This window comes from Fundulus heteroclitus, chromosome 18 (assembly GCF_011125445.2).
Source record: "Fundulus heteroclitus isolate FHET01 chromosome 18, MU-UCD_Fhet_4.1, whole genome shotgun sequence".
Classification (NCBI taxonomy): Eukaryota; Metazoa; Chordata; class Actinopteri; order Cyprinodontiformes; family Fundulidae; genus Fundulus; species Fundulus heteroclitus.
In genome coordinates this window covers 12573059-12598995 of record NC_046378.1, presented here as the reverse complement: position 1 = coordinate 12598995, position 25937 = coordinate 12573059, and the positions used below count along the sequence as shown (strand labels likewise).

Below are 25937 nucleotides of genomic sequence, written 5' to 3'. Positions count from 1 at the left end.
GGTTTGTTATGAAGTTCTGGTTCAAATCGTCCTACATTGTTGAGTAAAGAAGTTGAACACAGGTGGAAGTTGATATTTTCAAAATAAATATATATTTCTTCAAAATAAAGATATCCCAAAAACTGCAGTTTAAATTAGAACCTCGCACGATAAGGCAGATAAGCCGCATGCTGTTCGCATAAGCAGCGTGTTCACCACTTTTTACCTACATGATTGGTTTGTTTTAATAATTGTGAGGATTGTATGTCGGCCCTGCAAGTGCTTTGAGATTAAATTAGCACTATTAAAATCACCTGTAATTCTCCATAATTGGTTTATTTATTTAATAATAAATGAATGAGAGATTAATTATGGTTCAATTATTGATAGGTCTAAAGTGACGTAAATACAACGTTTTCTGTGTGTAAGCGTGGCTGCAGCTGTTGTAGTCATATCACGCGTGGTACGTGTACTCAGACAGCCAGCGGGGCAGGCATTGGACAGTGGGCGTAAACGCCTTCCTCATTCTATTAAGGCTGTGTCCCGACTCACACACAAACAAATTACTAACTGAATGACAAGGTGAGAAATTAGTTAAACTTTATGTATCTAATATAACAAGATGCTTTCTTATCCAAATTGCATGTGTCTGCTTTTCTAATTAATGGATGTGATTATCTATTTGCGGTTTCTCCGTCGGTACATCAGAAGTTCAAGCAGCGATTTTATTTATTTTTTCCTCGGTGTGGCAAGGAAGAGGAGGTTGTCAACGAGCGACACAGGTTTGTTATGAAGTTCTGGTTCAAATCGTCCTACATTGTTGAGTAAAGAAGTCGAACACGCGGAAGTTGACATTTTCAAAATAAATATATATATATATTCAAAATAAAAACATCCCACAAACTGCAGTTTAAATCAGAGCCTCGACAGATCAGTCAATTCGCACATGATAAGGCAGATAAGCCGCATGCGGCTCGCAAAAGCAGCGTGTTCACCACTTTTGACGGTTTGTTTTGATAATTGTGAGGATTGTATGTCGGCCCTGCAAGTGCTTTGAGATTAAATTAGAACTATTAAAATCACCTGTAATTCTCCATATTATTTTATTGGTTTGTTTTATTTATTTAGAATGAGCGATTAATTGTGGTTCAATTATCGATAGGTCTAAAGTGAATTAAATACAACGTACTTTCTGTGTGTAAGCGTGGCTTCAGCTGTTGTAGTCATATCACGCGTGGTACGTGTACTCAGACAGCGGGGCAGGCATTGGACAGTGGGCGTAAACGCCTTCCTCATCCTATTAAGGATGTGTCCCGACTCACTCTACACACAAACAAATTACTAACTGACTGACAAGGTAAGAAATTTGTTAAACTTTATGGATCCAAAATAACAATATGCTTTCTTATCCAAATTGCATGTGTCTGCTTTTCTAATTAATGGATCTGATCATCTATTTGCGGGTTCTCCGTCCCATGCGTGTTTCCCTTTTTTTTTTAATCTAGAGCGTGTGCACGTCCCGTAACTTTGCACAATAATATGTCGGGGTTCACCGATGATTATAGACGATGCAGAAGTAGCAACAGATTGCTGCCGGGTCGAGCGTCTCTGTCAGCTGCGCGCCTGTCGCACGCTCCGCTTGCAATTCAGCGCATTCAGCGGCTTCCTTCTTTGCACAGGAGAGAGAGGCTGTGAAAGCAGGCTGGTTAATATGATAAACTATACAATTAAAATTTGTTGACTCCAAATCAAGACACATGGGTGTCTGCAAGTGTTTTTCAAAACAAGTGATGCAAAGCGTAAAATTCTATTATGTACCCTAACCCTAATTAATATTAAAAGTGATTGGCATGTGTTGTTTGACTGCAAAATTTTTTATCTTACACATATTGTGTTGACTGTTTTTCAAAAGACTTACATTGTAACCCTTGAATGAATAATACAGTATTTTTTTCCTTTGCTTTGTCCTTCCAAGATTTCTCATGGCAGCTGCCTTTCAGAATACACATGTTGCCAATTTGCTTCTGCTGCTTTCCATCCTGACTGTATCATATGCAACTCAAGATGACCTTGTAATCAGCACCAAACATGGGAAAGTTCAGGGGAAGCTGTTGTCAGTGCCAAATGGTGAAGTTCGAGCGTTTCTTGGAATTCCGTATGCTAAACCGCCACTTGGAAAACTGAGATTCCATGCCCCGGAGCCTGCAGAGAAATGGGAAGGTGTGAAAGAGGCCAAGGGATTACCAAATTCCTGCTACCAGTTGCCAGATACCACCTATCCAGGTATGACTTCGGTATAAGCATGTCATGATATTTAAAAATAACTTTTCATTGAATTCCATACGTATTTATTGCCCAATATATCAGGCAAAGTTAATATTTCTTACTTAACATTGTGATCTGGTGGGTCTTCTATCAATTTTACTGTAGAAACATAAGAGAATAAAACAACAAAAAGTCAACCTTCCGTTGTTGCAAGGGGCGTGTGTAGCAGGTATAGTGGTCACGATACAAACATTTTAAACCCGATATGTTAACCTGGACAACATTCAATACTCAATACCATTTTCAATACCACGGGGATGAAAATATGACAAATAATTAAAGGCATAAAAATGTTTTGTTAAGAGGAGAAACTAACCTTTTTCAATATCAACAGAATCACAGATTCTAGTTATACAAGTGTGCAAATAAATAGTACATAGGTAACCCAAATATAACACATGCCTAGTAGCATGCTTGCCACATCTAAACACACAACATGAATGCGGACCACTGGTCGTGCTAACATCAGTAATACATGTAATGTATTAAATTATATTTTGAACAAGAACTTCAATTTATTAACCTGTCAGAATTTATTATGAAGGCCATGGTGTCGGTCCTTAAGATGTTTGGTCAAGTTTGTTTTGCTGCTCGACTTTGTTCCCACCACTTTAAAGTACTATTTGCACACAGGCTTGTCAAGATCTTTGGGTTTCCATTCTTCCATGATCTTTGGGTTTCCATGAGCTTGTGAAGCTGAAGCGAGCAAAACATTTTTAATTCAGCACAGCTGCAATACATTGAATCTTACTATGATTTCTTACCCCAAACTACAATTATTAACTGTTTCTTTAATAGTGTGTTTTTCCCTGTAATTCAAAACTAAACTACTAGGTGTATTGGCTATTACACTGAGTGGGAAATAGGAATAGAAATGTTGAATAAATTCACTGAAATCTGCTTGCTATCTCTCATCCTGCATGTCTGGAATGATAAACAATAAAATTACTAAGTTTGACAAAATTATTAAGTTTGTCATGTTTTTTCTTTCCTTTTACAATTTGTCAGGCAAATATTTTTGACTTGTGAATTTGAAAGCAGTAAGTAACTGCAACAATAATCAGCATAAAACATGGAGAGACGGAGAACTTTCAAAGTTTATAATCTGACAGTCATAATCAGAGGTTAATTTGTCCAATTAGTGTTGTGGAAATTATTTTAGTAAGGCAAGCAATGCAATGCAAATTACTGATTACTATTACTTTGATACAAAATAATCCTAAATTTTGAAACAAACATTACAAACATCAGCTGTACAAACAGTACGTTATGCTTATATGTATCTGGTATTAGTGAATGTTGTTGAACTTTTTCTTGATTTAATCAGTTATGCATAAGACATTTCCCAATTAAACTTATCCATCATCTCTTTATGTTTCCGCCTTCCTTTTCCGAGACACTGCCAAATTGCAGACCTCTAAAGATGATGGAAACATGAACAACATACTTATTTTCACATGGAGGTTTAATGACCCTTGGCTTTGCCCCATGAAGTCTGTTGACTTACAAAAGTATTCCAACAGACTTTTTAAAGTATGTAGTGGGAGCTGATCATTATTTAAAACCATATCATGCAAACTATAAACACACACATACAGAGTACATATAGAAATAAGCAATTAAGAAATGCCTTCAAAGTGAGCCACCATGTATCATAAACAAAACCTTATCAGTTTGCAGTTGTTTTCAGAAGTATACACACTGATGTTAAAGTGCAAGTGTGTTGTAACACAAAAATTAAGACTATGATAAATTATCTGAAATATTTTGTGCATAAAATGGGATTTAAAATACATCTTAAAAACAAACAGTGAGAAGTAAAAGGATGGAAAGTAAAAAGGTGCACTAAAACAGTTGTGCACGTGTGCACACACACCCTTATACTAAAACGTTTTTTTTTTTTTTTATATATATTTTTATTGGAGCAAAAAGAGGAAATAAAAAGCAAAACGGAGCCATATATATACATATATACATACAAGCATACATATGAAAATATATCTTGACATATATGTACATACATGATGCGCCTCCCGCTTTGATCCTACACAGATCTATACAGTTAGTACAATACTAACGAAGCATCACACCAAAGTATAAATTCCAAAGTTACAATACAGCAGTTTCAGCCCCCTTTTTTTTTTTTCACAACAAGAAAGAAAAAAAAAATTAAAATAAAAAGGAACACCCCCCCCCCCCGCCCCCCCCCCCCCCCCCCCTCAGCTCAAAGTTCACCTGATGGAAAATAAGATATGTTAATGTGTCATTCATCAGATAAGCAAACCCCTAATCATAAAGTAACAAGATACAATGGCAGGCACCTTCAGTTGGGCAAAACTTCTAAATTTGAAAAATAGGAAAGAAAACATTGCCACTTTTGGTAAAACTTCTGTGTGGACCCTCGAAGGGTATATTTAATTTTCTCAAGCTTCAGAAAAAACATCATGTCCTTCACCCAGAGGGATATTGAAGGACATTTATCAGACTTCCAGTGTAGAAGTAAAGTTCGCCTTGCCAGTAAAGATGTAAAGGCAACAACCTCCCTTTGAGCAGAACTTAGAACTAAAGTAGGATTGAGAATACCAAATATAGCAACTAATGGACAAGGTTGCAAATTTACTTTCAAGACAGAGGACATACTAAAACGTTTTAAAGTATCTTTGATTCAACATTTGAATTTCAAGTTCAGTACTCATAGGGTAGAGTCTATAAGCATTTTCACTTTTTAATATTTGCCCACTCCACCATGGAAAAGTTCCCAAAGTTCTCTCAGGTGACGTCATAGACTTTCTTAAACAAATTTAAGTCCTCAATTCTGATGGGAGATTTGTACCATACTTGATAAAATTAAATCTCTCTTCATCTTTTAACTTGCAAACACCTAAAGTTTTTGGATAAAAACAGACTCACATTTGAAACTGTTTAGAATTTCACCCACCTTGATAAAATCCCAGATGCAATCAAAAAAACAATCCAAAGATCGTGATGCTGCCACCACCATGTTTTACTGTAGGTGTGGTGATCTTCAGGTAAAGTTCAGTATTGTTTATTTTCAAAACGTATCTTTTAGATAAGCAAAACTTCATATTGTGTTGTCAGTAACCATCACACATTCTCCCACAATGTTTTAACTAGGTCTGGATATTTTCATTGGAAAAAAATGTATTTTTTTAATTATTATTCAAAACCCCACATGTCTGGGCTACAGATTTTCAGAGTCTCAGAGAATGAAAAAGACATACATTGTATTGTTAAATTTCGCATGCCTGTTTGAACTTTTTCACATTTTGTCACACAATTATGATATATTTTGTTTCCATTTTTTGTGATAGCCCAACATGAACTAATAAATACTTGTGAAGTGGAAGAAAAAGGGATACATGAGATTCAACATTTTTTATATGTGAAAATTCAAATGTGTGCCCTGCATACTGTATATGCTGCCCCTTTTAATCTTCCAAGTACATTCAAAAGTCAATTAATAAGCAACCTCCTGTTTGTTATTCAATTTCAGTATAAATCCAATTGTCCTAAAAAGCCTCAAACCTTTGTTAGAGGACATTAGTGAATTAAACAGCATCACAAAGATCAAGGAATACACCTGACAAGGTAGGGATACAGTTGTGGAGGTAGTGAAGGAATATTGCTCAAGACTTCCGCCACTTCTCTTGATTTGCAAAACATAAAGAAATTGAGGGATGACTTTGCACACATTATTTGTCAGAAATGGCCTTTAACCTTAAGACAGTTATACTGTAGGAGCTTGTTCAACGTCTTTAATCTATAATATGCTTTGTAATCACATTGAATGGTGAATTGGACTCAAAGGTTAAAGAATCTATCAGCTGATATTGTTGTAATCAAACTTTATTGGTAATAGCATGGCAAGGGAGGGGGTGGGGGCTGGGGGACTAAGGGAGAAAGAGAGTGAATGGAGAAAGAGAGTGATGGATATGAATGTAAATACGAACAAATGTTCTACTTGTTAAAGAATGGCATGGATGGGGGCCCATCTCAGATTATCTTGTTCCAGGCACAGGCATGCTATGAGCTGGTCTGGTTAATAATAATGTGATTTTTTTTTTTAAAGGGTTCAAAGGTGCAGAGATGTGGAATCCAAACACCCCTCTGAGTGAGGACTGTCTGTACCTCAATGTTTGGTCCCCTAAATTCAACAAATCTCAGTCTTCAACACTTGCTCCTGTACTAGTCTGGATCTATGGTGGTGGCTTTGCCTCAGGAACATCCTCCCTGGATCTCTACCAAGCCCACTACCTGAGTAAAGCTGAGGGTGTTGTTGTGGTATCTATGAATTATAGGTCAGAGGACATTTAAGTTGAAACTATTTGTGTTAACCAATTCTGGTCCTTGTGACACACCTTCCGTATGTTTTTTTATTCTGCTCAAAAACACTGATTTCAAAGGAATAAATGATATGAGTCAAATGATATTTTCCAGAACTGTGGACTAATTGCTCATTTGAAACAAAGGCAATAGCAGAAGAACAGAATTGGGGAAAGCTGTTATATACAATAGCCATGTTATGCATCAGTTTGACCTTACTGAACTTGTTTTCTCACTTTTTATGAGAGCCAGTTAAACATTCAGTTCAGAGAGATTAAAATGAACTTGTTCCTGTTCACAGTTTACAACTAGAATTCAGCAAATAAGTACAACATCCCAACATGAGCTAGTTAATATTTATCAATCCGTGATATGCTATATACCCTTAGTCTGCTTCATAAAAAAGTATCACCAGAAAATATCATAGATAAGGACCATGTATATCTAATCACCTTTTAAAATGTGAACACTGATAACTATTTTTGATCTCTTTTTCCCCTCTACAGAGGCACTGAAAGGCGAGTGAGGAAAAAAAATCTAGATTAAAACATTTCTACTTTTTTTTTGTGCTGCCCTGAAAGGCAAGTGAAAAAAAAATCCTGGGCATATTTTTGAGTTTGTTCTTGTAATACTTTATTTTGCCACTGTAGTAAAACCACAAACCTTCAATGACAGGGGAAATTCTGTGGTTCTGACAGACCTTCACCAGGCTTCTGACTATCAAATGGATAGTCACAAGCCTGGTTTCCAGGAATCAATGTCCCATTTTCTAAATTAGATTTCTGCAGAGAAAATAAGATACAATGATGGAACAAAAACTGTTTATTTGTTGACCATGGTATTTTGTTATTATATCAAGCTTGTATATTTATGAGCAATCTAGAATTAAATACAGTGGTGATCAAAGATCCCCTCAACACATTGGCTATGCCTAGAAATTCTGTCCATAAAAGTTATGACAAAGGACTACCTTGGCGGAGTCCAACTCTCAGCGGAAACAAGTCCGACTTACTGCCAGCAATGCACACCAAGCTCTGACACCGGTCATACAGGGACCTAACAGCCATTATTAAAGGGCCCGGTACAGGCATGTGAAATTTTTTTTCACTTGCCTGTCCGGACAGAACGGGGGGGACACAAGTTAGATATGTTTTAATCTAGTTAATTATTTTTTTTCTCGCTTGCCTTTCAATGCAGAATGGGGAAAAAAAACAACTTAGAACTATTTTAATTTATTTTTTTTTCTCACTTGGGCTTCCATACACCACTTTTTGTTGGCATAATTGATTTTATTTGTGATATATTTTCAATAAAGCTTCCCCCACATTGCTATATCTGCAGAAATTATTACAATGATCACTTAGAGCACGACAAGTGGCAGTAAATATTTGTTGAGCACAACACAGAAATGTTTTGAATGCTTTTTGTACTTTTCTTCATTCTTGTGGTCTTAATTTATAGAGTGGGAGCATTTGGCTTTTTGTCTCTTCCTGACAACAAAAACATCCGGGGAAATGCAGGCCTACTGGATCAGCGTTTGGCTCTCAAATGGGTAGCCAATAACATTGCTGCATTTGGAGGTGATCCTTTCAAGGTAAAATAAATTTATCTTTATTGTTTCTAAAATCAGATTACAAGATAGTATGAACATATTAATCGTCTGCTTTTGTATTTGCTTTTGTTTCCAGGTAACAATATTTGGGGAGAGTGCTGGGTCAGCATCTGTGGGGTTCCACCTGCTTTCTCCGGGCAGCCACAGCCTCTTTCAAAGGGCTGTGATGCAGAGTGGCTCCCCTAATGCACCATGGGCTACAATAAGCCAGAGTGAAGTCTGGGACAGGTATTTGTGATTGAGTTAGTTGGTCCAGTTTACTCTGGATTTCTGTGAACTGTCCATCCTACTTTGAAAATATCTTTTGGACATATAATTCAAATGTTTTTATACTGGTGTGTAATTTTGATCATGTTTTAGCACGTCTGTTAACTGGTATGGAAATAAACGTAGACATGAGGCATGAGCGAATGGATTCAGGCATATATAGGTCCATCTCAAAATATTAGCATATTGTGATGAAGTTCATTATTTTCTATAATGTAATGATAAAACTTGAACATCCATATATTTTAGATTCATTGCACACTAACTGAAATATTTCAGGTCTTTTATTGTCTTAATACGGATGATTTTGGCTTACAGCTCATGAAAACCCAAAATTCCTATCTCACAATATTAGCATATTTCATCCGACCAATAAAATAAAAGTGTTCTTAATACACAAAAAGTCAACCTTAAAATAATTATGTACAGTTATGCACTCAATTCTTGGTTAGGAATCCTTTTGCAGAAATGACTGCTTCAATGCGGCGTGGCATGGAGGCAATCAGCCTGTGGCACTGCTGAGGTGTTATGGAGGCCCAGGATGCTTCGATAGCGGCCTTTAGCTCATCCAGAGTGTTGGGTCTTGCGTCTCTCAACTTTCTCTTCACAATATTCCACAGATTCTCTATTAGGTTCAGGTCAGGAGAGATGGCAGGCCAATTGAGCACAGTGATACCATGGTCAGTAAACCCTTTACCAGTGGTTTTGGCACTGTGAGCAGGTGCCAGGTCGTGCTGAAAAATTAAATCTTCATCTCCATAAAGCTTTTCAGCAGATAGAAGCATGAAGTGCTCCAAAATCTCCTGATAGCTAGCTGCATTGACCCTGCCCTTGATAAAACTCAGTGGACCAAACCAGCAGCTGACATGGCACCCCAGACCATCACTGACTGTGGGTACTTGACACTGGACTTCTGGCATTTTGGAATTTCCTTCTCCCCAGTCTTCCTCCAGACTCTGGCACCTTGATTTCCAAATGACATGCAAAATTTGCTTTCATCCGAAAAAAGTAATTTGGACCACTGAACAACAGTCCACTGCTGCTTCTCTGTAGCCCAGGTCAGGCACCTCTGCCGCTGTTTCTGGTTCAAAAGTGGCTTGACCTGAGGAATGCGGCACTTGTAGCCCTTTTCCTGCACACGCCTGTGCACAGTGGCTCTAGATGTTTCTACTCCAGACTCAGTCGACTGCTTCCGCAGGTCCCCCAAGGTCTGGAATCGGTCCTTCTCCACAATCTTCTTCAGGGTCCGGTCACCTCTTCTCGTTGTGCAGCGTTTTCTGCCTCACTTTTTCCTTCCCACAGACTTCCCACTGAGGTGCCTTGATACAGCACTCTGAGAACAGCCTATACGTTCAGAAATATCTTTCTGTGTCATACACTCTTGCTTGAGGGTGTCAATGATGGCCTTCTGGACAGCAGTCAGGTCGGCAGTCTTACCCATGATTGGGGTTTTGAGTGATGAATCAGGCTGGGAGTTTTAAAGGCCTCAGGAATCTTTTGTGTGTTTAGAGTTAATTTGTTGATGCAGATGATTAGGTTCATAGCTCGTTTAGAGACCCTTTTCATGATATGTTATTTTGTGAGATAGGAATTTTGGGTTTTATGAGCTGTATGCCAAAATCATCCGTATTAAGACAATAAAAGACCTGAAATATTTCAGTTAGTGTGCAATGAATCTAAAATATAGGAATGTTCAAGTTGTATCATTACATTATGGAAAATAATGAACTTTATCACAATATGCTAATATTTTGAGATGGAACTGTACAGTGTGCAGTGGTTGTAAAATAACTAGCATTCTGAGTATGAAAGTGTATACAAATACTTCCATTGAGGAAATATTTGCCCCTTTGAGATTTCTGCTGTTTTTGCTTTTTTTTGTCACATTTAAATGTTTTGGATCATCAAACAAGATTTTATGTCAATCAGAGTTAACATCTGTGAATACAGAAAGCAGTTTTCAAATGTTGACTTCTATTATTTGAGGACAAAAGCTGTTCAAATCAACCTGTCCTTATGTGCAAAATGAATTCCAGCATAATAACCTAATAACTGGTTTTGCCACCCTTGGGTGTAAGAACATTACCATCAAACATTTGTGAAAACTAGCAGTGAGGCTTTTACATAACTGTAAACACTTTTTGGCACGCTCTTCATCACTGACCTATTTAGGATCTTGCCAAAGCATCGCAATCAGATTTAATGGTTTTCTACCTTTCTTTCACCACAAAGCAACATGAACAGGAACAATCAAAATGAACACATATCTATAATTGAGTTTAAACAAAGATGAGTTGATCAACAACACATTCTTTACTCACATTTTGAGGCAGATGCCACAATATAATGGAAAATTATATTCTATGCTACAATATAATGAAAAATTATATTGCGGGAACACAAAACCTATGTTTCTGGAACTGCCACATATATACTGGAGTAGTGATTACTATCATTACCACCAACAAAAAAAAGATTTTTAGTTAGCTTGTTTTGTTTTATATAAGTCATAAATGTTGTGCTGTTATCATGTCTTGTTATAAAAATGAATAAATTTTAAAATCCATGTAACACAGACACATATACTACAAGTACACTTGCACAGGTTCACAATCTGTCTGGAAATAAAAACAGTTAAATTTGCTGTGATGAAAGCCAGATTTAAGACGCATACTGCTCTGGTAGACACCATGTCATGTTTATATTTGTGTGCTGGACTAAAAGATTATCAATTCAAATGATAAAGAGGTGCTATTGTCTGTCTCTAAAAGAATCATTGTTGCATCCTGGCTTTAGTACTTGTCATTGCTTACTTTTTAGTTGAAAGCGAATTGTTGCCATATGTACAGTTGACTGCTTTTCCTCTTGCTACCCTACCCCTTGGTGGGTCCTTGGCCAGGTTTTCAGTTACTTCCATTTTACAAAATTCCTTTTTCTCCTGAAAAAGATATTGATTTGCACTCAGAGCAAATTCGATAGGTGTCCTTTTGCAAATATCAGTTTTTACTATGGTTCATCTGAGTCCCAAAATCTTAGAATTGGTTGTATGCAGACTGATTGATAGAAATTTTGTTTCTAACCCTGTTCTTAAGTTTTCTTTAGATTGGGGCATTATGTGTTGTTTTGAAATCTACTTAATGTTGGTAGACACATTTTACTTTTGCCTGGTTCATGCAGCAGGATAATTAGCTTGATTTTTTTCCCCGGTTTTCCCCTTCCAACATGCCCCGATTATCAGGGTGGCTCTTAAGATTGATATTCTATCTGTGGTGTGTTAAGAGTGATCTAGTCTGCTCGGAAGGACGTTGGGACCACTCGGACCTCAGATCAGGGATATTCAAGAAGTTGGTTTGTCTTGCTATGATATTCTAGTGTTTGTGGTGTTCCCAGAGGACAAATGAGCATGTCAACTGTTGAATGTGACATGTAGCCCATCAGAAAGAATGTCCAAGTCTATCAAACATACAGCCCCTACTCACAGCCTCCACTCGTTTAACCACCTGCTTTTCTTTGTGTACTGTTTTTTCCGTTAAACTTAGTCCACAGTCTAGTGACATTGTTCTTCATCGTTGGCCAAGTTTATTTACTCTGAACTCACATTTGATGCTGAGAGGTTTTGTAAGATTTCCTGTCTGATATCTGAATGTTCCTGAGTGAAATCTGTTTGTGTGTGGTGTATTGTGGTTGCTGTTTGACTTTTTAATTGATTATCGCCATATGTGGGTTCTCGCGGGTTTTCTGTTAGTGTTGTCTGTGTTAAAGCTATTTAATAATCTGAAATGTGACAAAACAGAGTGACAAAGCAAGCAGAAACAGAAGTAATCTGTAAGGGAACAAATACTTTTTCACAGTAATGTTTTTTTGTTTGCCATAGTTAAAAAAAGTTTAAAAGTTTTGGTCCAGCCATAAAAAAAGTTTTGGTCCAGCCATAAAAACAAGCAATTGCAAGTTATTTATATAATGTTATTTATAACCAATTGTCTGTTCCTTGTTTTAATACCTCTTTTATAAATGTATTTTTGTCTCTACAATAAATAGTAAAGCCACAATAAATAGTAAACCCACGATACTTCAAAAGAGATTTCATTCTTAATTTGAGAAAGAGCAACTTATTACAGATTAAATAATGTAGGTTTATATCTGTAATATCTGTAAAGTACGGCTAGGCGATATGGCTTAAAAAATCTACTTTTATTATACTAAATAAGATTAATATTTTTTTTTCTCCCTTTCATTTTATTCAATTCAATTCAATTTTATTTATATAGCGGCAATTCATGAAACATGTCATCTCGAGGCACTTTACAAAGTCAAAATCAATTATACAGATTGGTCAAAAATTTCCTATATAAGGGAACCAGTTGATTGCTTCAAAGTCCTGACAAGGAGCATTTACTCCTGGAGAAGCGTAGAGCTACAGGGAGAGTCGCCTGCATTGTCCATGGCTTTGCAGCGATCCCTCATACTGAGCAAGCATGAAGTGACAGTGGAAAGAAAAAACACCCATTAGCGGGAAGGAAAAACCTCCAGCAGAACCGGGCTCAGTATGAACAGTCATCTGCCTCGACCGACTGGCGGTTACAGAAGACAGAGCAGAGACACAACAAGAGAGACAAACAAGCACAGAAGCACACATTGATCCAGTAATGTGTTCTACATTAGATGGTAATAGTGGGTGATCTGTCTTCTCTGGATGATGTCTCAGATAACAGAACGCCAGACCAGATGTACCTACTATGAAGAAAAAAAACAGAGAGAACAAAAAGTTTTAAGCAGAAATGATGACAAGCAATGCATAACTGAAGAACAGTAGAACTCGATAGAGTGAGAAAAATAGATCCTGATGTCCTCCAGTAGCCTAAGCCCATAGAAGCGCATCCCCATAGGTAGGTCAGGGCAACATAAGCCACTCTAGTTATAAGCTTTGTCAAAAAGGAAAGTTTTAAGATTAGTCTTAAAAGTAGACAGGGTGTCTGCCTCACGGACCAAAACTGGGAGTTGGTTCCACAGGAGAGGAGCCTGATAGCTAAAGGATCTGCCTCCCATTCTACTTTTAGAGACTCTAGGAACCACCAGCAGACCTGCAGTCTGAGAGTGAAGTGCTCTGTTAGGAACATACGGGGTAATCAGAGCTCTGATATATGATGGAGCTTGATTATTAAGGGCTTTATACGTTAGAAGAAGAATTTTAAATTGTATTCTTGATTTAACAGGAAGCCAATGAAAGGAAACTAAAATTGGAGAAATATGATCCCTTTTGTTGATTTTCATCAGAACTCTTGCTGCAGCATTTTGGATCAGCTGAAGACTTTGAACTGCAATTTGTGGACTTCCTGATAGCAAAGAATTACAATAGTCCAGCCTTGAAATAACAAATGCATGGACTAGTTTTTCAGCATCGCTCCTGGACAGAATGTTTAATTTTGGCAGTATTCCTAAGGTGAAAGAAGGAAACTCTGGAAACCTGTTTAATATGGGATTTAAATGACATGTCTTGGTCAAAAATAACACCAAGATTTTTTACTTTATTACCAGAGGCCAAGTTAATGCCATCCAGATTAAGTGATTGATTAAGAACTTTATTTTTTGAGGACTCTGGTCCAAAGGTTACAACTTCTGTCTTGTCAGAATTTAAATGCAGAAAATTTAAAGTCATCCAGCTTTTTATGTCATCAAGACATGGACAAATACAACTGAATGTCATCAGCATAACAGTGGAAATTAATCCTATACTGTCTGATAGTTTTGCCAATCGGAAGCATATATATATAGTAAAGAGAATTTGTCCAAGGACTGAACCCTGTGGTACTCCACAAGTGACCCTAGAGTTTGAAGAAGATTTATTATTAACATGAACAAATTGGAATCTGTCTGACAGATAGGATTTAAACCAGCCTAATGCTTTCCCCTTAATCCCTACAGTATGCTCAAGTCTTTGTAGGAGAATATTGTGATCAACTGTATCAAATGCAGCACTGAAATCTCACAGGACAAGTACAGACACAAGTCCATTATCTGAGGCCATGATAATATCATTGGTGACCTTCACCAGAGCTGTTTCAGTGCTATGATGAGCTCTGAAGCCTGACTGAAACTCCTCAAGTAGGTCATTACTTTGTAAATGTTCACATAGTTGATTAGCAACTACTTTCTCAAGATTACCAGGCCACAAGCCATAATACAATATCATCAAAATCTCTAGGTCAACTCCTATCTTTTAATAAACAACATATTCATAACTGCAACTTAATTTCCTTCTTACCAGTTGTGTCTCTGGTGATTTGACCATGAGCTAAAACCTGCTTGGCTGAGAGCCTGCCTCTTCCTTTGCCTTCAAACTGCCACACAGGCCACACAGGTGTGCACAGGTGTTTTAACCACAGGAAGCTCCACCCCCAACACAAGTTCACTCCTCTTTTCTCCTACTTTTCTTCTTTTTGACATGACATCAATTTTATTTATGAAGAATCCCATAAAGTCATTACTGCTAAGAGCTAAGGGAATGGATGGATCAACAGAGCTGTGGCTCTGGGTAAGTTTAGCAACCGTACTAAAGAGAAATCTAGGATTATTTTTATTCTCCGCAATTGATGATGAAAAGTATGCTGCTCTAACTCTGTGAAGGCTCTTTTGATACAACAATATACTGTCTTTCCAGATTAGGTAGGATTCCTCTTGGTGTGTAGAGCACCATTTTCTCTCCGATTTCCTAACATTGTGCTTCAAGGAACGCAGCTCTGAATTAAACCAGGGAGCCAACTTCCTGTGAATTATGAGCTTCTTTTTCAAGGGAGCTACATTGACTAATGCAGAACGCAATGAGGAAGTCACACCATTAACAAAGGTGTCGATTTGTGAATGGGAAGAAACAGCATTGCTGCCATCTACGGGGCATTTCTGCAATACTGAGGATATTAAAAGGGGACAGACTCTTTAAAGTTTGATATAGCATTATCTGATAAATATCTACTATAATGGATTGGGTTGGAGAACTGAATTACATCAAACTCAAAGGTTATTAAAAAATGGTCAGATAGGACAGGGTTGTGATGAAATACTGTTAATTCTTCACAATCAATGCCATATGTCAGCACAAAGTCTAAAGTATGTAACCAAGAGTGCGTCGGTTTATGCACATTTTGAACAAAACCAATTGAATCTAGGATAGTTTTAAAGGCTACACTAAGGTTATCGCATGGTTATTGTTTAACACCAAATCAGATAAGAAGTCTGACATCTGATCCAGAAACTGAGTGTAAGGGCCTGGTGGACAATACAAAACAACAAACAGAAGAGGTTTTATTGCTTTGCAGTTTGGATGAGGGAAACTGAGGGTTAAATGTTCAAAAGAACTGTAGTTATTAATTGGCCTGGGACTAATTAATAAATCAGACTGAAAGATGGTTGCCACTCCTCCTCCTCTTCCCACAGATCTGGGAATGTGGAAATTTGAATAAGCAAAATATCTGGCTACTCTACCAACTGCAAGTAACTTCATGAATAAAGAGCATACTTGTTTAAATCAATCTGATTATCGGAAATCAATTCATTAACTAACAAAGTCTTTGGAGGGAGAGACCTTATATTTAATAAACCATATTTAATTGTTTTATTTTTTGGTTCAAAGTGAGCCGTATTGATTTTTATTAGATTTTTATGATTTGCTCCTTTTAAGATCAGTTTTTAATCTGTTTAGTTTTGGCCGTGGGAAAGACACCATCCCAATAGGGTTAACCCTAATGGGTGGGTAACAGTACAGAAGCTGCAGAGAGGTGTGTTAAACTACGGCTCTGCTTCCTGGTCTGGACCCTGGGTTGTCAGCATTTAGGAGAACTAATAAATCCGGCCAGATTCCTAGAAAGAAGAGCTGCACCATCCAAAGTGGGATGGATGCCGTCTCTTCGGATCAGACCAGGTTTTCCCCAGAAGGTTCGCCAGTTATCAATGTAGCCCACGTTGTTTTCAGGACACCACCTAGACAACCAGCGGTTGAATGACGACATGCGGCTAAACATGTCATCACTGGTCAGATCAGGCAGGGGACCAGAGAAAATTACGGAATCCGACATTGTTTTAGCAAACTCACACACCAAAGCAACACCAACTTTAGTTACCTCCGATCGGCGTGATCGGGTGTCATTACCGCCAGCGTGAATAACAATCTTACTGTATTTATGCTTATCCTTAGCCAGTAGTTTTAGGTAGGATTCTAGGTCGCCCGTTCTGGCCCTTGGCAGGCATTTAACTATGGTCACTGGTTTATAAAGACAAATTACAGAAATAATTTTTTAAACATACTTTTATTTAAATCATCTCAGCTGGGAGTTGACCTGAATTCAAAGTGTAGCTAAATGCAAGCTGTGAAAACAAGTTGGCAGGTCCTAACATTGTGAACAATGACATATTAAAACTAAATCTTTGCTGCTAGTACTTTTACACAATGAGCTAGGTTTGAGTAGACATCTAAGAAGGGGCTTCACTTCACCTGTGGAACTTCGAACTAACTTAAAAAACAAGTAAATGAATAAATCAAAGTACCTCATCTTAGTGTAAAAAGGTTTCTTCTCCAGACTTTTTTGACAGTGTATTTTATTTAACATATATTCAATGTTCCTCGCTTTGACCAAAACAATTTCCTTTTTCAAGACTGCTGTAGTGCAGTTTCATGGAGGCCCAACAAGTAGATTGGCAAAAATATCTAAATTTTTCAAAAATGTAATCTTCATAAATTGCAAATTCAAATCAATCAATACAATTTATTTATTGTCCTGCCCTGATTTAAACATGTTAATTAAAAGCAGACTAATTCATAGGTAATGTCCCACATTCATAACGTAAGACATTTTGAAGTTAGTATGAATGTAAACCTCTGAATGTTTAGTATAGGATTCATTCCAAACATGTAAATAATGTAGATGAGTATGAATGTGTAAAATTATGCTTTTCGTTTGCTGTCTAGTCATTACAACATGTTTTTTTTTGTTGATTATTTTTTAGTCTAACTTTTTCCCCCCACCGTTTTAAAATAAATCATCAGTGTTATTTACTTAACTGAAATTTGTCAAACTTGCTTTTTGCTCATTTTCTAATTGCTTTATTGGCCTTCTTTGCCAACAAACAGGTCCTTAAAGCTAGCAAAAGAGCTAGACTGCCCCACACATCATTCTGCTCGTCTGGAAGCTTGTCTACAGCAGGCTGATCCTCAAAAGATCTCAGTGAAGCAGTTTGAAATTATTCAGCCTTCATTATTGTCCTTACCTTTCGTCCCTAATGTTGATAGGGACTTCTTACCAGCTGAAGTTGAAGTAAGTCACTACATGTTTGTATAACTGGTTTCTTTGGAATGTAAAAAAAAAAAAAAAAAAAAAAACGACATATAAAAACACAATTTAAATTTTTTGATTAGTTCTGTGTTAAATTGGTGTTCGAAAAAATTGGTTAACTATTGCTAAAAATCAGTAGCAAACATTGGCTCAGTGACCAAGCCTTGCTGAATCTCTCTCATACAGAATTCCTAAAATATTAAGGAAAAAGAAAATCATTCCCCAATATCTACATTTTGTGGCAAATTTCAACATATAATATAAAACATTTCCTATACCAATACACAGGGAGTACTTAAATAAACCAACAGGCTGACCCAATCCAAAACATTTTTTGGTATGAAAATATGTCAGTCTAGAACAGGGATCACCAACCTTTTTTAAACTGAGAGCTACTTCATTTGTACTGTCATGCGAAGGGCTGCCTGTACTGACCTTTGAACTACAAGAGTACAAAGTCACCTTAACCTTATGTAATATAAATGTGTTTTAATGCTTTTGTAATTTTTTAAATCTATGTAAATACAAGTATAATTATAAAGGAAAAGCAACTGAATAAAATAGCATTTTCAATGCTTCTCACAGGAAGGTGAGAACCAGAAACATGATGAGTTGTAAAAATAAATTGATAACTTTGAGATAAACATAGAGGTTTTTTTTTGCCAGGTCTATTCCTATTACTTTTAAAATGCTGCCTGTATCTGAACATGGATTGTTTGCAACTCCAAACTGTCCCACATGCGCAAAAGAACGATATTAATGACCTCATGCAGCCAACTTTGGTCCAGTAAACATGGGAGAAATAGGTTTATGGATTAAACTGCCCAACAGAAGCCATTTATTGTGTCAGCTGTTGCTGAGGAGGAAATAAAAAGAAAGTGAATATCTGAGATTTTACAATGTTTTGGCTAAACCGAGGTCTGTTTGGCTGTGGAGATGCAGCCAGGACTGGTGGGGCAGAGATTTTAACAACTTCAGAGACCGAGTTCATTCATAACTTTAGAAAGTCATGGGTAATTTTTAATAATATCAGCACCTCTCATATCGACTCCAAAGGCTGGACACTCGTCGTAGGAGCAGACTACGGCACGCTGTGCCCCATTGAAATGCGACACAATGGATTGCAATGAGTGAAAACCTCTTTGGCAATGAAAATGTCCTTCATGTGCAGGATTGTACATTTTGTACGACCAAGCGTTATATCCCTCAACCAAACAGTTCTTATATGAGCCGTCTTGAGTAGAAATTTTGCTGCATAATGAGGTGTAACATGTCGCTGCCTCTCCACTGTGCAGCGCTGTGGCAGGCAGCTGCTGACTGTCTGTCTTGCTAATGCTAACGGCTATTACCTCCAGCTGCTGCTAGTGCAAAGTTGTGACACATGTCGGTTGAAAGTGACGTCAAAGACGCATTAAATCCGCCTTGCCGGTTCCCACGGAAGTCAAATTCAAAAACATCAGTTACAAATCTTATTCAGGACCACCTATGGAAGTGGCTCAAATGTGACTTGAATAGATAAGGTTTGGGTCAGATCTGAGGATTCCAACTAGTTTTAAAACATCTGCCCTGGTCACTTGACCAGAAAAAAAATCTGATTTGGGCCACAATTGCCTAAGACTTAATTATTTCTGTCGCCTCAAATCACAATAACAAATTAATAATCTTAAAAATGAAATAGCTACGGCGTTAGACTGCCGACCTGTCCAGGGTGTACCCCACCTCTCGCCCATTGACAGCTGGAGATAGGCACAGCACCCCTTGTGACCCCACAAGGGATAAACATGTTAGTAAAAGGATGGACAGATGGATGGATGAAATAGCTAGCTATTCCATGATGAAACTAAAGGAGTCATCTCTTTTTAACAGTTTTGAGGAATCTGTATGAAGAAATTGTTACCAAAAATTGACAGGCTTCATAATTTTATTCAACCAATGTCAGACAGCATTTTCTTGATAACCTAGATCAGGGATGGGCAACTTCCATGATAAAGAGGGCCACATTTTTTTTCAGCACGACCATTGGAGGGCCACATAACCACGCACTTCATATAATTGGATATGAAAGACGCTACAAATTATCCTCAATAAGAACAAATTTTAGATGAATTTATATCTGTATGTTTACTGGTTTACTGCACCAACATATAACTATTTTCTGCATATAAATGCATTTTAATATGTCCTTAAGCAAAAGACAAACCGTTTGCTTTAAAAAAAAAATTGCAAAAAAGGAATTAAAACTCCTCCATATCTTTGCATTCAGGAGCATGGGACATTTCAAATTTACAAGGAAAGAAGCATAAAATGGAACAGAACTTCTCAAACAATAATGTGTCTATCCAGAAACAGTGTGGGCTTTCTTACAATACTGAATGCTCTATAATTGTATTTGTTATTTTTTGATTATGCACATCTGTTAGCTTTTTATTCTGAAAAATCTAATGCCCCATGCTCCTGAATGCACCATAGCTTTCTGACGCTTACAAATGCATCACACTGGTCTGTGAACGCGGTGCTGTGTAGATGCACATTTGATCTTCCGCTTAAGACAAAGCTTTGCAGTTTCAAAACTCACGTTGGCTCTCACGGTTTATTGTTGTGTGTGAATGACAAAAGACCACAACAAGTAAATCAGCCATACCTCTAGGGAAGGCAAAAGCCTTTGTGAGGGAACGCAAAAAAAAAAAATCCCCATGTCCGTACTTCTTCCCATTTTGTCTGAAAAATGTGACTTTCTCGGTCAAGTTTTCCCTTTATGCCACTGCTAGTGGCCATGGCTCTTGACTTTCTTCCTCGCTGTTGCAAAGCGGCCCGTGCCCGCTATTGTTTGGGTACCGCGCGCCCTCTATCGGTCAAAAGTATAATTACATTTATTTATTTATTTTAATTGTTATTAAATTATTATTGATCTATTCGCGGGCCGCACTGAGTGATGACGAGGGCCATGTGCGGCCCCCGGGCCGCCAGTTACCCATCCCTGACCTAGATTGACAGTTGTCTGGTTATTGTCTGATAATGCTGTACTGACTAGGGAATAAGCCATGATCATTTCTAAAACAACCATAATACCTAAGTATTTCAATCACATCTTTTTTTATTTGCAGGTGATGCTTAATAGCAGTAACCTTCCCAAAAAAGAACTGTTGATAGGCCTGAATAAAGATGAAGGGACCTACTTTCTTCTTTATGGAATGCCTGGTTTCAACATCAGTGGCCAGAGTCTCATCAGCAGAAATGACTTTCTGAAAGGTGTACCACTAACAATGACAGATGCAAGTCATGTCGCCAGAGAAGCAGCTATTTTTCACTACACTGATTGGACTGATCAGAACAATGGGATGAAAAACCGAGACTCACTTGGTAGTCTGGTTGGAGATCAGCTGTTTTGTTGTCCTGTATTGGACTTTGCTCACAGGTAAGTTCCAAGTATCGGGTTAAATATTTGATATGACTGGCCTGATAGCACATTTATGATACAGTGTATGCTTTTCAAAATCTTTTAGAAATACAAACCAAAGTATAAAGTCTAAGTGTGGTATACATTTGTTTGATCCTGACAGTAAGACCAAAATACTTTTTAAAACCACTGTTTGCTACAATACAGCAGCAAATATTTTGGGCTGTTTCTCTACCAGCTCTGTACATCAAGAGACTGAAATGGTGATCGGTTCTTTTTTTCTAAAGTACCTCAAGCTCAGTCAGATTGAATAGGTCTGCAGATATCAGTCTCCAAGTCTTGGCAAATATTGTCAGATGTATTTAAGTACATACTTTTAACTGGCTAACCAATTTATTTTGTTTCAACAAAGACTTTATTCTTGCTACTGAGACCAGATTTGTGACATAACATATCCTGTGCAACAGGACTACTTGTCCTTATTCCAGCTGATATTTCTTTTAGTACCATGACATACTGTATATTGCACGTGGCTGTAACAGTGAGAGGTTGTTTGCATTCCTGAGTCCTATTCTAGACTAAAGGTTTCAAATGTCAGAGTGTTGCTCAGGGCTTGATGTGCACTAAAATAAATATGTCACATGAAGTATTAGAGCTGTGATAATAGTTCTAACTTTTTTTCTGCAAAGAAGAATAATCATCTGAACTGAGCTTACTTTCCCATCTGTTTTCTCCTAGTAGTATTACAATGTAAAAATAATGCTTTATAAATTTGCTATATTTATTGATTTTAGGTACTCACAGGGTGGCGGGAAGACCTTTCTATATTTCTTTGACCACATGTCATCTACAAATCCCTGGCCAGACTGGATGGGCGTAATGCATGCTTATGAGATAGAATTCATCTTTGGAATGCCTCTGAATGCTACCCTTGAATACACGAAGAATGAACTAAACATGACCAAGAAGTTTATGAAGCACTGGGCTAACTTTGCCCGGACTGGGTAGGCCAGACATATTCTCAGTCAGTAATTCAGGGGTTTTTATGAAATCTAAAGACACTTCTGTGATTTTTCTTTCTTTTTAGGAATCCAGGGCTTGATGGAGTTGCTTGGCCAACAGTTTACCTCTGAACGTCAGGAGTACATAACACTGAACTACAATCATCCAGAACAAAAGAGTATGATGAGAGCTAAAGAATGTCATCTGTGGAACAAATTGCTGCCTCAAGTACAGAAGACTTCAGGTTAGACACACACATTGACAACTCCTTCTACACATGCTGACGCGTAAATCCACATACACATTAAGTTTCATGTAAGAGTATCTTTTGTGGGAAACATTTTGTTGAGATTGCCAAAGAAAATGTATTTTGAATGTGAAGATTTGTGATTCAGCTTTTTGACCATTTTTTTTAACAAACTGAGTGAATGACTCTTGTGTGTTTACAGGATTATAGTCAAATTACACTATATGATTTTGTACTTTCATTTATTGTTTTTTGGCCAACATAAAAGAATACGATTAAAACAGAAAATTGCAGCTAAAAATCCATCAAAAAACACATTTATGTTAAAAAATCTGTGTACACTCTTTATTTAACCTTTAATTGAATTTGTTTCCTTAAACCTTCACGTAGTGAAACATTTTTTAAACGTATGCATTCTTATATATAGATAAATAACGTTTTGATGCTGAACATTTAAAGATATTCTTTCCAAGGCATCTTAATGTTCTTAAACTATTCCCTTGTGAGAGTCCTTCTTAACCCTTCTACTGTTTCTCTTTCACAGATGAGCTGCAGTCTTGTAATGCAAGTGGGATTATACTCTGCTGTAATTGGGGTTTCCTTCTTATTTTATCAGTTATGAGTTTAACCTATTGACTGAGTTCGGAAGCCTTCTGTCTGTTGAGTCAATGTGTTCATATATCTGCCGGCTATTATCAGACCACCAGTTGAAGCCTATGGCTTGTTTTCACATGAGTTCTTCCTTACTACCATTGTGAAGAACCACCTTTCCTTTGTAATTATCCACACAAACAAAAGAAAAGTAAGACAGGCAGTATTATTAGTAATACTGACCATGTACCTAAAACACTTGCTTAGGTGAATGAGCAAAAGACCACTTCTTACAGTCCTACAGGTCCAAATATTGTCAGTTAATGGCTAAGCTAAAACACATGTTTTTTTTTTCTTTAATAAAAGGCCTATATCAATGTGGATACATTTTTTCTACACTGATTGAATTACCTACTATACAGATCAGCTATGGAGATGGCATAGGAAATACATATGTTATTGTGCAGTTGTAACACTGTGGGCTAAACAACTTAATCCAATGTGTCATGTTTTGACTTTTGTTTTTGTCAAACACAAGGAGACACTTGTTTTTTCTTGTGTTTTGTATTTACCTTGCTATTTATAGATTTGAAATACAAATGTGAAACTGTGAGACTAAAAACAGAAGGTAATGAGATTTGAGCTGATAATTAGTAGTTTTATCTCTCTCTCTCTCTCTCTCTCTCTCTCTCTCTCTCTCTCTCTCTCTCTCTCTCTCAGTCTAATAAAAAGAAATTCAAGCCCATTTGTGATCTCTTATACATGTCTCAATAGCTATGTTTACATGGACAAAAGTAATCACAAATAAGGGCCAATCAGTAAATGCGGCAATCAGAATAGTGTTATCAGATTAAGCTCAATCGGAATTAAATTTTAATCTGAAGGAGATGGGTGGTTTATGCCAGTTGACAATCCCATCGGCATGCATGTAAATGCTTGTCAGGATCAAGTTATTCTGAGGGGGAAGAATGACAGCAAATAGTGAAATGTCAAGCTTCAAATACTGGCAGCCAATATAAGTATCCATATTCACATTTAAGGGTGCATTGCGCAAGTTTTGAAGTTAAATATAATTTATTTTCTTTTAATACAAGTCCTTACAATTGCCCGACACGTAAAATAAGTTTTTCTGTATTTACTGCAGTTGCCTTTAGAAGCTCCATTTGTCAGTTCATGAGAAAGTAAATCAGGAAGAATTCTCTGGGCGGGCCGGTGGGTGTGACATGCCGCGCACTCTCGTTCATCCTGCTACTCTGTTGAGTCTCCGCTGTAATTGATGCATTAGCGAGAGAACATGGGCTAACTTTAATATTTATGACTTTTTTACCTCAGAAGACACGCCTCACACCTCTAAACAAAAGACTTGTGCAGTCGCAGCAGCAGATGTTTGTCCTCTCATCCCATGCACGTGCACAACACTGATGTCATTTCAGCCTGTGGCCTCAGGTGGCAAAATTGTGCATAAATTCTGGAACTTGTGCTATTCTCCTTAAAAAAAAAAAAAGATTACCCATAACAATCATGGCCACCATCCATTAGAAGATAAACATTATGACATATAATCTAAACTTCCCTGGCTGCATAAAATGTAACTTCCCTGGTGGTGAAGGAACGTCCACAGGTTGTTATACCTGGCTTACCTAGAAAACGCTCTCACTTCAGTTTGTCACCTGGACTATGTTTCAACCTATACTTGCCAGGACAAACTAAAAATGTTTATGAGGTGATTAGCGAAGGTACCCTGAGAGTGAATATTTATTTGGATATTTGGTTCAGAATGTGCTATTATACAGACAAAATTATGTTGGCTCGCTCTTCCTAAAATGATTTGCAGATTGTTGGACCATTTATTTTGTTTTGCTTCTGGATGTCAGTACTTATGTTAATGCATCTAAAATTATATGAAATTCGTTACACAGATACGTTTCTAGCTCTCCAGAAATAAAATGAAATCAATCCATCCATTGTGTACAGTGTTAGTTTTCTGCCACTTTTTATGTCATTTGACCCTTTTCATATTTTGCTTTGACCACTACATGGGGTATGTCGAACTACCCATGACACTCCTGAAAGCAGCACTGTGAAACTTTTAGCCACCACTAGACCTGTAACTTTGAAGTTTAGTGCCAATAAAGGGAACTGGCTGTGTCCAGCCATATGCTTTTGAGCCGATAGTTAGGCATGAATTCCGGGACAACACCGAGGGAAATGGAGAGGGGAGTAGTTGTGATGATGATGACGCTAGTAGGCCTACATCGTTGTCGTCCAACTCAGAATCTGCTGGTGAAGAGGATGTTGACCACGATCCCAACGACTTACAAATACTGACTGGTATGTTTTATGAGTCTAAATTGCGAGTCTGATGCTGCTTTATTTCTTAATTTATATAAATTAACGGACTGTAATTCGTGAATGTGAAGGTTTATTTAAGCAACTGAACATCTTAACTCGTTGATGTTTTTCACAGGCCAGCGTTCAACATTTTTTCACCGTGCCCGTGGGCTCGGGGTGCCGCATATTTAGGGTAGGTATGTCATCTGGCCTAAGGTGCAACTTTGGTATATTGAATCCAACTGATGCAGCGAGAACAGGATTGACGATAAAAGAATCTGCCATGAACTGATCCGAACATAGTTTGCTGTATCGGCTTGGACGCCACAGATTGTCCGGTTGATTTTTGTCTAATCTATTCACTTTCCGGATCCAAATTTGACGCAAAACCGGGTCAGTCGGATAATTAAACATTCCTTTTCCCGATCCAAAGCGATTCTTACAATTGGCAGCAGTACAATAGACCATTGTAATGACTTTTTAACAATCCTTTCAGAGTGCTTAACAATGCGTGAAGAA

The 25937-nt window shown here is 37.5% G+C and overlaps 1 protein-coding gene across 1 annotated transcript; it reads left to right on the top strand.

The window, feature by feature from the left end:
• The first annotated feature begins 469 nt into the window (after positions 1-469).
• On the top strand, positions 470-24623 carry LOC105940210 (acetylcholinesterase). The gene is given in 11 exon segments (XM_021308695.2): positions 470-561; positions 1955-2262; positions 6395-6623; positions 8110-8242; positions 8337-8488; positions 17649-17832; positions 20955-21265; positions 22042-22251; positions 22335-22365; positions 22367-22493; positions 23041-24623. Coding segments are annotated over 11 exon segments (1785 nt in total). The 5' UTR covers positions 470-553; the 3' UTR covers positions 23133-24623.
• The last annotated feature ends 1314 nt before the right edge of the window (positions 24624-25937 follow it).